Genomic DNA, 14,553 nt, shown 5'->3' on the forward strand with positions numbered 1-14,553 from the left:
CGGCGGCTTTTTAAGTTAATATTCTTCGCTATTTTGGGACCCCTTGGGTCTGTTCTGGGGTTGTTGGGGGAGTTTTTCAGGGAATTAATTTAGGCCATTTAGGGGGTAAAAGCCGCCGGCTGTTTTCGTTTTTGTCTTTTTACTTTTTCCCCCGAAATTATTTTTTTTACACTTTTAAAATTTTTGATACAAATCGACGCGGCTCCACTCCATGAATCCGGAAAACCCAATTTCCCCGGAAAATTTGCAGGAAAGCGCGAGAAAATCGCAAAAAAAACTTGAAATTCAAAAGAGTACACATTTAGGACAGTCTAATGTAAAGCGCATTGCGGTGGGTATTTTAAGGGACACACTAATGCCATATCGCTCGCCAAGTTTGACAAGCAAAGTGCGCTTTCGCGGAAAAGTGTGCAAAAGAGGTGGAAAATCGGGCGAAAACTGTTGTGAAAAGTGCCTCGAGTTTATTTTAGGGAAAATGCTAACGTAATTTGATTGTGTTCAGTGCGTATTTTGCAGGAAATTCCGTGTAAATTGCAGCTACAGTGGTTGTTTATATGTGGCATTTTTTTGGGCTGCAAGAGACGTGTTTTTGTGTGAGAGAAAAAGAGCCACTGGCTGCGACAAAGTGATAAAAGAAGGTTGAGGAGAGTTTTTTTCTCTGAATAAAATAATCAAACCTCCGCCGGAGGAGCAAGAGGAAGTTGTGGTGTCTCTGTGGTGGAAGAAAGTGTTCCAAAGATGCCATTCAAGCTGAAGCTGAAGAAGCGCTCTCGCCATTACAACGTCACATCAAAGAATCTATTTGTTATTTCTGTTGAGCACTTGCTAGGTGAGTTTCCCCACACTTCCGGACACCTACACACGTACGCATCCGGAAAGGCAGATGCTCCCAAAATTGCTGATTAACAACGGGAAAGAAGAGAGGCGCGGATTATTGGTTGAGTGAGATGAAAAGCGAAGGCGAGACTTTGTTATTCGCGTCGTCACAGTTTGTTGGGAGAAAAAAGAGAAGTTTGTACATAATATTAAATTGGAGGCCTGCACATTTTTCGTTCTGCGTGCCTGATTCCGTGTCTCAATGAATGATTTCATGCTGCAAATATTTTTTCACTTTTAATTTATAATTCCTTATTATTTTATTTATTTATCACAACTGTTGCGAAGCAATCAAAATAGCGTAAGTTTGGAATTCATTCAATCGCTGCGTCACAAAAGTTGTAGTAAAATGTTGTTTTTTTTATGTACTTACTAGCAGTAGAGGTAGGTAGTATTAGGTGCCGCACACAGTTTAGGAATTTCAAGTATTTCTCTTATTCATAATTCTCGCATTTACACAATATCCACCTTCTTATTCCACAATCAACTTTATTCCACCTTGAAGCTCGTCGCTCATTCACAAAAGATGAGCAAAAAGAAAAAGTGTCGTAGCATTGTTTTATTTTTTTTCTTGAAATTAAGTTCATCATAGAGAGATTTTATGATTGATGTTACAGGAGAAAGAGATGTAAAAAAATTACAATGCAATTTTAGGGAGGACTGGGGCTTAAAAACACTTGATTTTAATAAATAAAAAAATGTGCAAACTACGCAAAAAACTTGGAAATATTCTGATAATTCTAACAAATCTCATAAATTAAACATCAGAATACTTTCTGAAATTCTATGAAAAATATTTGTAAGATTTGATTAATTCGATAAATCTAAACTCCTAATCTAGTCAAGTTACATTTTGTACTATAAAACATTTTTAAAACGTGTCTATGATGCCATAATTTTTTTCTGGATTCGTTAATCCTTCAGAAGCTTTTATAAGATAAAGCGATTTTCTACAAAATGGAAAGAATTTTATAAAGATTAGATATCACAGGAATTACCTATTAAAGTTGTGTCCCATGATTGCTATAAAAAAGTAATAAACATCGCTCTTATTTTGCAGAAACGCCATTATTGGTTCATTTCGAAACTATTGCATTCTGTTTCAGCTTTTAGCCAAGATACATATAAATGAAATATTTCATGCTATAAACATTTTAAAAATAGAATAAAATTTTATTCTGCCCTTTGCAGACTAGTGCTTAGGGCCATAAACATTTTAATATTGGTATAATTGGAGGATTTTAGTTTATTTTGATCTATTTGTAAGGAATTATTGCAGTTTTCTAACCAAAAAGGTTTTCACATATTTTGGTATGTGTCTGGGATGCTATAAAAATTTTATTTTATAGCATCTCTGAAAATACATTTTAGAAACAATTTTCTGCCTAAAGGCGAATTTTTATCATGTGAATTCTTTTTAGAAATCATTAAATTCTTATTCCCAAAACTTTACCATTCTTTGATCAATTTACATATTTAATTGAATGGCTTTGTTAAGTATTCTTTTTTCTTAACGATTATCCCGCCCTTTACCTTTAATGTGATTTTAAAGGGAATTAATTATTCACGGATGATTTAATTAATATTTCCCTTCAATTTGGAATTATTCACATTTTTTGCCAACTATTGAATAAAAAATCAGTTTCAGTGACGAATTTATCTCTTTTATTCTCACTCATGTGAGAATTCAGTAGTACACCAAATATACCTGAAACTGCATGATTCATAAAATGACCTCCAGTTGAATGATCGACAAACCACCGACTAATCTTTATACCACGTGGAATGTTTCTTTATGTTTTACAGAAAGAAAGAAAGACAAACTTTAATGAAATAGATTTAATGTAAAATTATTATCTTAATAGAATGATTTACAAAAAAGAAAAACATGTGAACCATTTTCCATAGAGTTTTATGTTGGAAAATTCCCATCATAGAGGTCATTCACATCTTTTCTTCTATTCATGGTGTGTTTTGTGAATGAAAATGCGAATAAAAGTTGCGACGGGGGGACAACATATTGTCGCACTTTATTCATTTCTGGGCAGCATATAAATTTCTTTCAATCAACTTATTTCGTAAATAAGCGGGCGCGGAGGCACTGCTGGTGAGTTTATCGTTTCGTGCTGCAACAGCCAAAGAATATTGATGGGAATTTCTTGTGTGTGAGATAATATTCTCAAAAAAAAAAATGTTCTGGGAGCTTTTTATTCTTTTTTTTTTTGGTTAGTTGTGTGAACTGAAATTCTCATTTTTCTTACTACCACAAACCGCATGGTAGATGGAAGAATGGCTAAAAGGGCCAGCTTGTAGGGGAGAGAGAGTTGAAATTGGAATAGAAGAGCGTGCGATGTATGTCATCGATTTAATATTGTTTATGGCAGAATTTTCATTTTTTTTTTATTTCTGTGAGCCTCTTTTTTGCACCTCTCTCCCGGACAACGTATTAAATTTCATGTGAAATAAGCAAGAAAATATTCCCATTTTATCGACCAAAAAAAATGCTTAGAGAAGCATTTTTTGGAGAGACAGACAAATAATAAAAAAAGACAGAATTTCGCAGTATTGTGCTGAAAAAGAAAATAAAGGAGCTCTCTTCACATTTTGCAGTTTCTTCGAATTTACAATCTCACTGCGGTGAGCACACTGATAAGGCCTCAATGATAAGATGAGAACCAGCAAAATATGTGGAATTCTTGAGCAATTAAACATACTTTGCGATATTTACCTTTAGCAGAGCGATAAAAATTCTCGCGCGCAGCTTTCAGTGTTCGAGACCTAAATCAGGTACTCTCGCTGAGATTTCTTTTCAACATTTTCTTTTTTTTTCTCTCTCCTAAACCTTCTCTCTCTCTCTGCTTTGATAGAGTGAACAGAGTTGAAAAGTTTCTAGTGAAAAGTTTTAAAAAAAAAATTTTTTTTTGGGGTAAAAAATAAATTTTTTTTAATGATTTGTAAATAAATAATTTTCACTCTTTGTTGCTCCATTTTTTTTTTTGGGTTTGAATAAATATTACTCAGAAAGTTTTGTATTAGTTTTGTTACTGATAAGACTTCATTAGGGTGTCTTGCCCCAGAAATTCCTCAATTATTGCCTTATCCAGGGCATCAGCTGTTGAAGTCGTTGTCGTGTCTGCTGGTGGTTTTTCTACCTCTTCCAAAAGCAATGTATTTTTTGAACTGTCTCGATCTATAAATTGATAAAATCAATCAAAACATTTATAAAGGTAGAAGTATAATGATTAATATAAAGTTATAGGGGAGTCTGGGGCTAAATTGGTCATAATTCAATTTATTTCCGGAAAAGGAAAGTTGATATTTTACCTTTGAAAGCATCCTCCATTAATGTATCTGGCCCCAAGAAATCATCAATAATCGACTGATCTCCCCACATTGACTCCACGGAATTGGCCACATTCAGCAGATCCTCATCAAGGGTGTCATTCATGAGATCCTGAAGAGGTGGCGCGCAGAAGTATTTGCGAGAAACTCCGGAACCTTTTATCTTAATATATCGCCCCCTGCACACAGGGTGTCCCCCTTGGGAGTGATTTCTCGGTATTGGACGTGCTCTATGCCGTCCCACGTATCCATAATAGGGCCCCATATCGCGACAGGGGCCACTGCATCGCCAGACGTGTCTCCGTGTGTAGAAAAATTCAGCATGATATTCATGATAGACGGAAATAGTCGTTCCAGCTCTTTCATTGATGTGATTCATCATCGTGATGAATCCTCCCTGATGCCCATCACCTGTCCAGATACCCTTTATGTAGCAATATGCATGAATCATTTCGTGCAGCAACGTCCTAATGAGATCCTTCCTGGGGCGGTACTTTAAGAGGGGCACACTCAGTGTTATTGTTGCTGTTTTGTATCTTCGGAAGTGTCCATGGTATGAACACTGGCCAGCAACTTCAGCACGGAGTTTGTGAGACCACCGTACCTGGACACTCCTTAGTGCGAGCATATTTTCAAAGAAGCGCTTATCAAATTCCCTGCATAGCTCATAAATATTCGGTGTGGGATCCAGCAGTTCCCACTGACTCAAAACCATATTCTGTGTCTGGCACATGTGCCAATCCTTCTCCTCCTGATCCACACACAAAGAAAATAAAAATACCATGAGGAAGAAAAGTTAAACAAAGAAAAGAAGAAATCTTACGGCCATAATTATCCTTTTGCATTACAAATAGATTTTTGTTCTCAATGAAAATTCACTTGATTTCCTTGATTTAATACTACGGAATGTTCTTCAGTTAGAAAGGAACTTTTATTAACATTTATTTGTACTTTTGGTAGTTTTTTCTAATCAGAAAATTCAATTTTCACTATTATTGGAAGACAAACAAACACATTTTTTGACAGTTCGAAGGAATTTTTGAGGTTATGTTGCCAGTGTACTAAAAAAAAGTCCTTTGAGAAGAATGTTCTAAAAATGGTTCTTTGAATTCTTCAGTTCTAACGGTTATAACCGTTCTAACTAAAATAAGATTAAAATTTTCAAGAAAATAAAAAAAATTAAATTAGTTTTAAATAAAATAAATTAACCAAACAATGAAATTAGAAGAAAAGATTTTTTTATTGACAAAAAAGGTAAACAAGTGAAATATTCAATTTTTTAAGCAAAAAATCAATAAAAAATAATTCAAAACTATTTTCTCAAAAGAAAATAATTTCTTAACAATTTCCCGCAAATTAATCCATTATTTTTTGGAAGCATCTGTGGTGCAAAAGAATTAATTTCCCCCGAAAAGAATTTTATTTATAAAAAAAAAAACATTTTTATTCCTTCAACAGATTCCTCAGCATGTGTGGACTGTACGTTGGATTCGGAGAGCACAGGGAAGGAATGCCTGGCAAATGTGTGTCAGCGTTTATCGATAAATCAACCCGAATTCTTTGGGCTGCGGTACATAATGAAGGAGAACACGACAGAATCTCGCTGGATTGACCTGGAGCGCCCGCTGAATCGGCAACTGGAGAAGTACGCATCGTCGCAGAAACTTTCACTGCGGGTCATGTACTACGTGGAGTGTGGGGTGTCAATGATACGCGACGATACGACGCGCTATTACTATTTTCTCCAAGTTAAGAGTGACATTGTTGAGGGACGGATACACTGTGATCCGCAGCAGGCAGTTCTCTTGGCCATCTATGCGCGCCAGGCGGAATCGGATATTCATCAGAAGGAGAAGCACACGATTGACTACCTGAAGACAATGCTACCCTTCCCCAAACGCCTCATCGAGGAGGGGTTGTCGGAGAAGTTAACAGAGGAGGTGCTGCAGCAGAATTCGGAACGAAACAATCTCACGCAGTCAGCTGCAGAGGAGCTGTACATACTCACGTGTCAGCAGCTCGAGGGCTATGGGCAGGAGAGATTCCCCGCGAAGGATGATGCGGGGAATGAGGTCTTCCTTGTGCTCTCTGTGTGGGGAATCACCGTTGTGGGGGCAAATCAGGCAAAAGTCTACCGTTGGCGAGATATCACGAATGTTGTGAATCTCAAGAAGAACTTTAGTATTGAGTGCACCGTGCCGGAGAATAGTGTGGGCTTCACAATGCCCGATGGGGAGATGGGACGCTACTTTTGGCGCCTGTGTGTCCTGCAGCATCTCTTCTATGCCTCCAATGAGAAGAATATGATTTCAGGTCCACCGAATTCCTCGTCCGGGGCTATGAATATGAATGTATTTCAGCAAGCAAGAGGGGAGAGTGTGATGGATAGTCGGGAGAATTTACTAATTGAACAAGCAGCGAGTAATTGGCGAGCATCGGATCAACAGCTGAGTGGTGGGAAATGGCAATCATCGTCGGATTTTGTGGTCAACAACATGCCCCCACTGACGACGTCACAGCAAACAATTGACTCCAGCTGGGCTGCATCCACACAGCAAATGCCATCGACACAGAATAGCAGCAATTGGGGCTTAGCACCACCATTTGCCGGCTCCAATGCATCGCTAAGTAATCGCGCGCAGAGTTCATCGTGCCTCGATCTCACGAATAATAATACAAATGGACTGGCAGTGCCGCAAGAGAGGCAGGATGACAAATTGGCGGCATATCGTCAACTTTTGCCAACATATCGTCAAGCACCGGACTACGAGACGGCTATTCAGCAGAAATATCGTCCAAATTCAAGTGAAGTGAGTTTTCTTTTTGTTGAAATATTTTTTAATTAATTGAATTTTACAAAGCAAATCTTTTAGCTGTGTTTCTTTCAAACCCTGTAATAGCTAAAAATCTGAAATTTTTATATGTTGTAGGGGCCATCAAGACCTTTCCAACGATACCTCATTTTCGAAAATCGGTCAAGCCGTTTAGCCAATATGGCCGCCACAATTTTTCATCGAAAATCGATCATAACTCGAAAACGGCTTGACCGATTTCGATCAACCCGGGATCAAATTAAAGATCTCAACAAACCCTACAACTCTCTTGAACATCGAAAGTTTCAAAAGTGACCGCTAGCGGGCCAAAAATCAAAAACAAAATTTTCGATGAATATCTCGAAAACGTGTCGATTTGCTTCATTTTTTTTTATATATTATAGCCTACTATAACATCTAACAAACAACAACAACACACATAGCCATTTGTCCCATTACTGGGGTTGGCTTCTCACACACAAATTTTGGCTTTGATTTTAATGACCGGCTGCCGACCTGACGTCAACCTCAGAGAGGCACTTTTGTTGCATTGTGACTTTGTGTTAGGAATATTCCTCATTCATAAGTTTTTATCACAAGCAACGGTGCAGAGCAGTCAATATCAGTTCAAGAGTTGCCTCTCGTTGTAATATTGCACTGGTGGGAACGAGTGGGGGCATTCCTGACCGAATGAGATCTTTTTTCATATCTGCATTACAGCCAATCGAACACCACCGAGCCTCGAACCCGCCGACCCTCCCAGGGACAGAGCAAACGGACACTGGGACCGTCTGCTTTGCCACTGCTCTACTGGGCCGACAGCCTACTATAACATCTATTTATAAAAAATTAATTAAAAAAAATTATGTCGCCATTTTGAAAATATTGAGTTCCAACTTTAACATGTCATACCTCGGGTTCTACAAGTCTGATTTTGATCAACTCAAGCGCTAATGAAAGGTTTCGTGAAACCCTACAAATATTTAGAACATTGCAATTTCGAGAAATGACCGCGAGAGGCGCTAAAGTCAAAATCAAAATTTTTTTAAAATTTCGAACTCGAATATTTTAAAAATGCCATTATCAATTTACTTCACATTTTTATATGTTATAGTTGAGATTAAGACCTTTCCAACGATAGCTCAAAATCGAAAATCTATGGATCCGTTCTCGAGATATGGCCTTCTAAAGATTTCTTGAGGGATGACTTTCCAACTTTTTCGGACTTTGCACGTATTTAAATTAATTTGCAGGCCCTGTACACGGTCCACTTATTTATGAAGCTGAAGAGTGAAAATGGCTCACTTTTTGTATGGGAATTTTTCGCCTTTGGTAATAAAATTTTAATTTTTTGACACTTAGAATACTGATCACTCTGAGAATCTGTCATTTTGTAGGTTATTAGTTGTAGAATTTAATGGTACAAACGGATTTGAGATTGATGCTGTCATTAAATTGAAAGAAAAACAGCTCTCGTAAGCTTGGTCTGCTTACCAGTACATTTTTTTATAGAGTTTTACAAAGAAAATGTTTAATTTGTAGGTTCGTCTCAATAGTAGCGTCATCCAGATGCCTTCGGGACTCCTTTCCGATGGCCATGCAGCCGTTCCGTTGTACAGTGGCAGTCAACCTGATGTCCACAGAGCAGCTCTAACGGCGGACATGATTTTCGGAGCACAACTGCAGCAACACTACCCGGATGTGACACAAACAACAAATCCAATGTACAACGCAGCTGGGCACCTTGTGGACTCTACTGGGGTCTACGGGATGGACAGTATGACGCAGAGATTTCGAATGATGAAGCTGAATAAGCCACCACCGCCGTATTCGGCAAATAGGCTCAGTTCAACGTCCACACCTGACCTCGCTTTGGCATCTCATCGTGCTCTAATGGGGTACCGTGGGGCGTACGTTTCGGGTTCAAGTCCGGATCTCGTGTCATCGCGCACTTTCCTCACAAATCCCTACAATCAGGCGACCTACATGAAATCCCATGCAGCTGTTATCAATCCTGGGTATTATCACATGGCCGGCGGAGGGGGAACAGTGCGACTGCGGCACTCTCAGAGCTACCTACCGCATGGGACGTATGAGAATTTGAATTATATCGAAGCGAATGGGGTGACAAAGCCACCACCACCGCCGCAGATGCAATCAAACAATATCTACTACTGCCTCCAGCAGCACGATGTGGAGCAATTGCTGCAGAATGGGACGAAACAGCTGCTTCACAGTACACCATCGTTGGCGCATCAGATGAATGGTGGGGGTTCCGTGGAGCCGATCTATGAGAATGTGCCGCTGCCGTGGCACAAAGATGCTGCTGCCACCCCAGTGCGTGAGAGAGCATCAAGTGTGACGTCTGGTGTGAAGCAGCAAGTCGACAATACGCCCACAGTTGATGCAATACTCAATAGTCGAGAACGTAGCTACGTGGATGTGGCGGACGCACACAAAATGGATCATTTGCCACTCACAAAAACTGCCTCAAATCCCATTTCGAGTGCTTCCGGCGTCTACACAAACAGTCCCCACGTGGAGACAACAACATCCCGCATCAATCACGACCACAGTGGCAGCAAAAGGATACCCGAGAGTGCGGAATCATCCCCCAAAGCTTCCCTAAATCGATCACATTCAACAAATCTCCTGGATTCATCGCAAAGTTCCAACTACACCGTCGCAACGACGGATTCGGGCATAAGTGCGGGGAGTAAGGAGAAACGTAAGAAACGCTGGGGAATTCTTAGTCGTAGCAAGAATTCTCTGTCGGATAAGCAAAAAAGTGCCACACTCGGGAGGGAGAAGAGTAAAAGTAAGAATACCCTGTCAAAGGATGAAGAGGATAACATTAAGCATCGATGGTCAACGGGATTGCCGCGTTTGCAGCCACTCTCGGCGAATATAAGCAAAGAAAAATTGGTGAGTGAATTTTATTTATTTTTTTTTTTCATTTTCATTCATTACAAAATCAACGCATATGGTTGCAATTTTATTACGAATCTCTCATGCAAAGTATATTATACAAAAAAAAAGAGCGTGGTGGAATAATTTTCATTTCTTTCTCTCTCGCGCGAGATCTCGGAAAAGATGAACTCACAGCATGTTGCAAATTCCATAAATTAACAACAAATGGTGATGAAGACTTATAAAAGAGATTATTTCATTTTTTTTTAAATTTTCCTTTAGTTCTTAATCTCTTGTTTGCAATAAAGCTTTTTCTTAAAGAAAAAAAGTTAAAAAAAAAAGAAGATTAAGTACTTTGTTTGAATTTTTAGGGCTTCCCTTTTGTTTCATTAATTTGAAGCTTTATAGTTTTATGTAATTTAAAAGGGAAAGAACATTTAAAAGCCTTCAAGTTCTTTATCATTTCGATGAATTTTCTTTAAAGGCTTAGACTAGAGATTAGTAGGATTTATATAGGTTTTGTAAAGCGAAAGAAAGAATTACAATTTAAAGTTCTTTTTGTGTATGTTGACAAAACTCTTTTGAACGTTAAAAGAATTAAAATTTGTTGAAATTTACTACAAAGTTACTAAAACCTTAGAGATAAAATGTTTTCTGAAAATCGATCCAATGAAAACGTAATGAAAAATCAGAGGAAAAAAATCTTATACGCACAAAAAATTGCGTAATTGCCTAAAGGGATCTAATGAAAGATCTGACCTTTTAAAATTGAATTAGATTTAGGGACGTAAAGACAGGTACCTAAACTCACATTTCTTGTACGTTAAAATAAATCAGAAATGTGTTTGAAAATAATTTTCAAGACTTCCAGATAATTTTACCTGAAGAAGGTGATATATCTCCGAAACATCGTGTTCAATAAAATAAGGAATTTCTGAAGGTCGATTCCCGTGTTTTTTACTCCTATAACATAAAAAATGACTAAATTCTTCATTAAATTAAATATTAGTTTAATTAAAATTTAGAAAATATTCACGTAAGAACGTCGAAATTTAAGGTTATGTCCATTACGCCATGTTGAAAACACAAAATAAGAATTTTATTACAAAATGCTCAATATTTAGTTCTTTTGTAAGAGTTCATTTAATTGTAAAGAACTGCGTTTTGAATTTAATCCCTCATTTTTGTTTCTAACGCACTAAAAGTGTAAATGTGGTAAAAAGAATGTTAGGTTATGTTCTTTACGCGATTTGCGTCTCTGCGTAAAAAATAAAAACCAAGGATTTAAAAATAAAATCATAAGTTTTTTCTTTTTTTGCGTTTATTTATTAATTTTTTTTTCTTATTTCTGTAAATCATTCGAATCAACCTTGCAGTAAAATATAGATGAGAAAGAAAAGAACTCTCTGATTGGCTTAAAGGTTTCAGTAAACCATCCTTATTGGCTATTTCATTCTCTCTACATCAACTACAGATTTTTTTTTAAATAAATCCCAATTCCCTCCATTTGAATCCTATTCACCCCATTACATTCCATCTAATGAATAATAATTTTATTTGATTTTCAGTGCCAAATTCTCGAAGATAAATTAAATGACGAAGAATTATTCATTGAATTTGAACGAATTCCAAAGCGGAAGGACAATGCAAAGTACGAGGTGGCTCTTCATGAGGAGAATAAAATGAAGAATCTTGATCCGAATTTTCTGCCGCATGACGACAATCGGGTCCGTTTGGTGCCATCAATGAACAATCGGATGGGCTATGTGAATGCCTCGCATGTGACGGTGAGAGAATTTTTTTTTGATTTTTTTTTTCAGTAAAATTTCTCTTCTTGAGAATTTTTATTAATAAATTCTTTTTGTTACTCTTTATATAGGCAACAGTGGGCTCAAAACAGCGCTTCTACATTGTAGCACAGAGCCCCTTTGATACGGCAACGGCAGATATTTTTTGGAAGTGCGTGTGGGAGGCCGATGTCTATCTTCTCGTTCAACTTTCAGCGGAAATTCAATATGTTCCATCGTGTTCAGATAAATGTCTCGAATATGGACAGGTAAGAATAACCAAAAAATAAATTAAAATCATCGCATTTTTTTTAATTTTGTATTTTTTATCAAAGTATCAAGTTTGGCGGGAATTCTCTCAAGAGACTGATCGGTGTATCACCAGCAAATTGAGAATTTATCATACGCAGAGCAAAAGGTATCGCTCAGTGTGGCACATTTACTACTCAGACTGGAATGAACTCAATACACCCAAATCCGTTGGACATTTTTTAGGTAAGTGCTTTCAGTTTTTTTTTCTCTCTGTCAAAATACCTGATGAAGGAAAGAATGAAATCTTCGAAATGTCTTTTCAAGGAGCTTTTAGATTTGAGAAATTCAAATAATTTTTGTTTTATTGATAAATTCTTTTTTCAACAGATTTCCTGGAAGAATTGAACTCCGTACGCATGGCGTCGGTGAATGAGATTCCTCCTGGTCACAATACAAATCCCCCTGTTTTAATTCACTGCTCTGAAGGTGGAGGACGCTCAGGTGTGACCCTCGCAGCGGATCTTCTCCTCTTTACACTCGATCACAATCAGGTTTGTCCTTTTTCTTTTTCCATAAAATCCATCAAAGAGAAAAGATTTCTTTAACAGAAAATGATTTTTTTGCAGGATCTCGATATTCCGCGTGTTGTGGGTCAAATGCGCCATCAACGGGACAATATTGTGCCTTCACTCATACAATACAAATTCATCTATGCCGTCCTCATTCACTACCTGAAACGGACACGACTCATCTAAAAGAGAGAGAGAAGGGGGTCTTCCCAAAGGAAATATCCACATCCCTGTTCCATTTTTTGGGCAGGAGAGAGAGACGAATTTAAGCTTCCTGGAGATTTATAATTGTAAATTAATTTTTATTGTATTTTGTGATATTATTGGGCGATTTAGCTCTATGTGGCAGCAACTTCTTTTCAAGCAGGAAGTGCATCATGGAGATGAACGCACGTGTGTGTGTGTGCCTTCTTTTTGAGATGAGGAATAATAATGCAGAATAATTCTCACATGGAGGCTTTTTCTTTATTCATTTGAAAAGGTTCAAATTACATTGAGGGGGAGGTTACGTGGGTGGTGGGTAGTAGGGTTGTCGCCCGGGAAGGGGTGGTTGGTAGTAGTTTGAGGTGTGAGCTGGTGGATGAACCAATGGTGGCACAGGAGCTGAGTAGTGTGGAGGAACAGCAGCCGGGGGGTATTGTGCTGCCGGATAGACGGATGAGGATGATGGGAGGACGGCGGGATGTGGAGGAGCTGGAGCACTATAGGGTGGTGGATGGGAGTACATGGGAGCATAGGCGGGTGGGTAGGGGTAGTGCACGTTGTCCGTGGAGATAATTTTGGGAATGGGAGCTCCGGAATCGATTTTATCGTCGCTGACTTTGCCAATTGTCCCCGAGGGATCAATTTTAGTGGCTGGAGACGTCAAATGGGCACGTTTCATGGGTGGACTGGCCTTGCTGGGTGGCAGCTGAGGTGGACTATCGGGGAGGGATGCACTATTGTTGGCCTGCTGGTAGAGATCCAACACCTGATGGCAGATATCCTCGAGAATTTCCATCGTGACATCCGCCACGAACATATCCCACCACCGCAGATGATTCGGCTGCTTTCCCGTCCAATCGGTCACGGTGAACTTGCTGAGTTTGCTGGCGAGATGAATGAGGGCCACAGCAATGATCTCGGGCTCCCACTGAAGGCACACCGTCGTACTCAGGGAATCATTGACGAAATTCCACGCCATCTGCACCATCTTCTGTAGCTTTGTGCTGTCACCCTTGAAGCATTTGGCGTACTTCACGAGAAACCCATACGGATGATCCACCTGTAGATCAAACTTGATTGTCTGCAACAAAATCCGTTCGAGTGTCATAACTTCCTCCTTTGGATCTTCCCCAAATGACAGGAATTTGTGCTCCGACAGCAGCCCCTTGGCCGTCTTGATGATTGACATGCACTTCTTCGGGGTTTCCTCCACCTTTCCGGCCAGCAGGAGGCAGCAACAGGCCGTAACGTAGCGCGGAAAGGTACGAAATGAGTGAAACATGTAGAAGCGATGGAAGTAGACAATCCCCGTGGCCATGGTGTTGTGCCCCAAACCCATAGCTGTGCCGCATTCCATTATGAAGCGAGCCCCCTCTTTCCGGTAACGTCGCTCCGTGTCAAAATCAATTCCATCCTTGATGGAGGGCGTATTCCGCAGATCTTTCTTCTCGTAGTACCAGCAGGGCATTTTCATGGTTTCCCTGCACTCACAAGTGACTTTTTCAATTGTCAAACAAACACTTTTCACTGCAGTTTCCCTGATTTTTTAATGAATTTCACAAGATTTTCTTTCACATTGTTTTCATTTATTTTGGGGACTCTCACAAAATTAAGATTTTCCTAACCTCAAAAAAAAACTTTGACAGAAACATAGAATATTTTTGAATTTGTCCATTAGTACACTGTTAAAAAAGTAAATTGTGAAAGTTTATTGTGCAGGAAGAGGCCAGGAATTTATCTTAATCCTCACTTTTGTTTGTATGAAGAAGCTCTTTCGTCTTTCCGTGGTCTTTTCCTTTA

The 14,553-nt window shown here is 38.8% G+C and overlaps 3 protein-coding genes across 3 annotated transcripts; 1 reads left to right on the forward strand and 2 right to left on the reverse strand.

Moving 5' to 3' along the window:
• Positions 1-361: 361 nt before the first annotated feature.
• Positions 362-12,998, forward strand: LOC129788950 (tyrosine-protein phosphatase non-receptor type 21). Its single transcript, XM_055825446.1, has 8 exons — positions 362-829; positions 5,677-7,028; positions 8,574-9,956; positions 11,510-11,728; positions 11,821-11,997; positions 12,064-12,223; positions 12,368-12,531; positions 12,607-12,998. Exons 1-8 carry the CDS (start codon positions 739-741, stop codon positions 12,733-12,735), a joined length of 3,675 nt encoding a protein of 1,224 aa, XP_055681421.1. The 5' UTR covers positions 362-738; the 3' UTR covers positions 12,736-12,998.
• Positions 3,791-5,265, reverse strand: LOC129789095 (DNA-dependent metalloprotease SPRTN-like). The gene is made up of 3 exons (XM_055825734.1): positions 5,042-5,265; positions 4,201-4,969; positions 3,791-4,066 (listed from the first exon to the last, which is right to left on the reverse strand). The coding sequence occupies exons 1-3, from the start codon at positions 5,045-5,047 to the stop codon at positions 3,918-3,920; spliced, it is 924 nt and encodes a 307-aa protein (XP_055681709.1). The 5' UTR covers positions 5,048-5,265; the 3' UTR covers positions 3,791-3,917.
• LOC129789067 (cyclin-K) lies at positions 12,993-14,397 on the reverse strand. The gene has a single exon (XM_055825696.1). The coding sequence runs from the start codon at positions 14,225-14,227 to the stop codon at positions 13,055-13,057; it is 1,173 nt and encodes a 390-aa protein (XP_055681671.1). The 5' UTR covers positions 14,228-14,397; the 3' UTR covers positions 12,993-13,054.
• Positions 14,398-14,553: the final 156 nt, after the last annotated feature.

This window comes from Lutzomyia longipalpis, chromosome 2, assembly GCF_024334085.1.
Source record: "Lutzomyia longipalpis isolate SR_M1_2022 chromosome 2, ASM2433408v1".
Taxonomy (NCBI): Eukaryota; Metazoa; Arthropoda; class Insecta; order Diptera; family Psychodidae; genus Lutzomyia; species Lutzomyia longipalpis.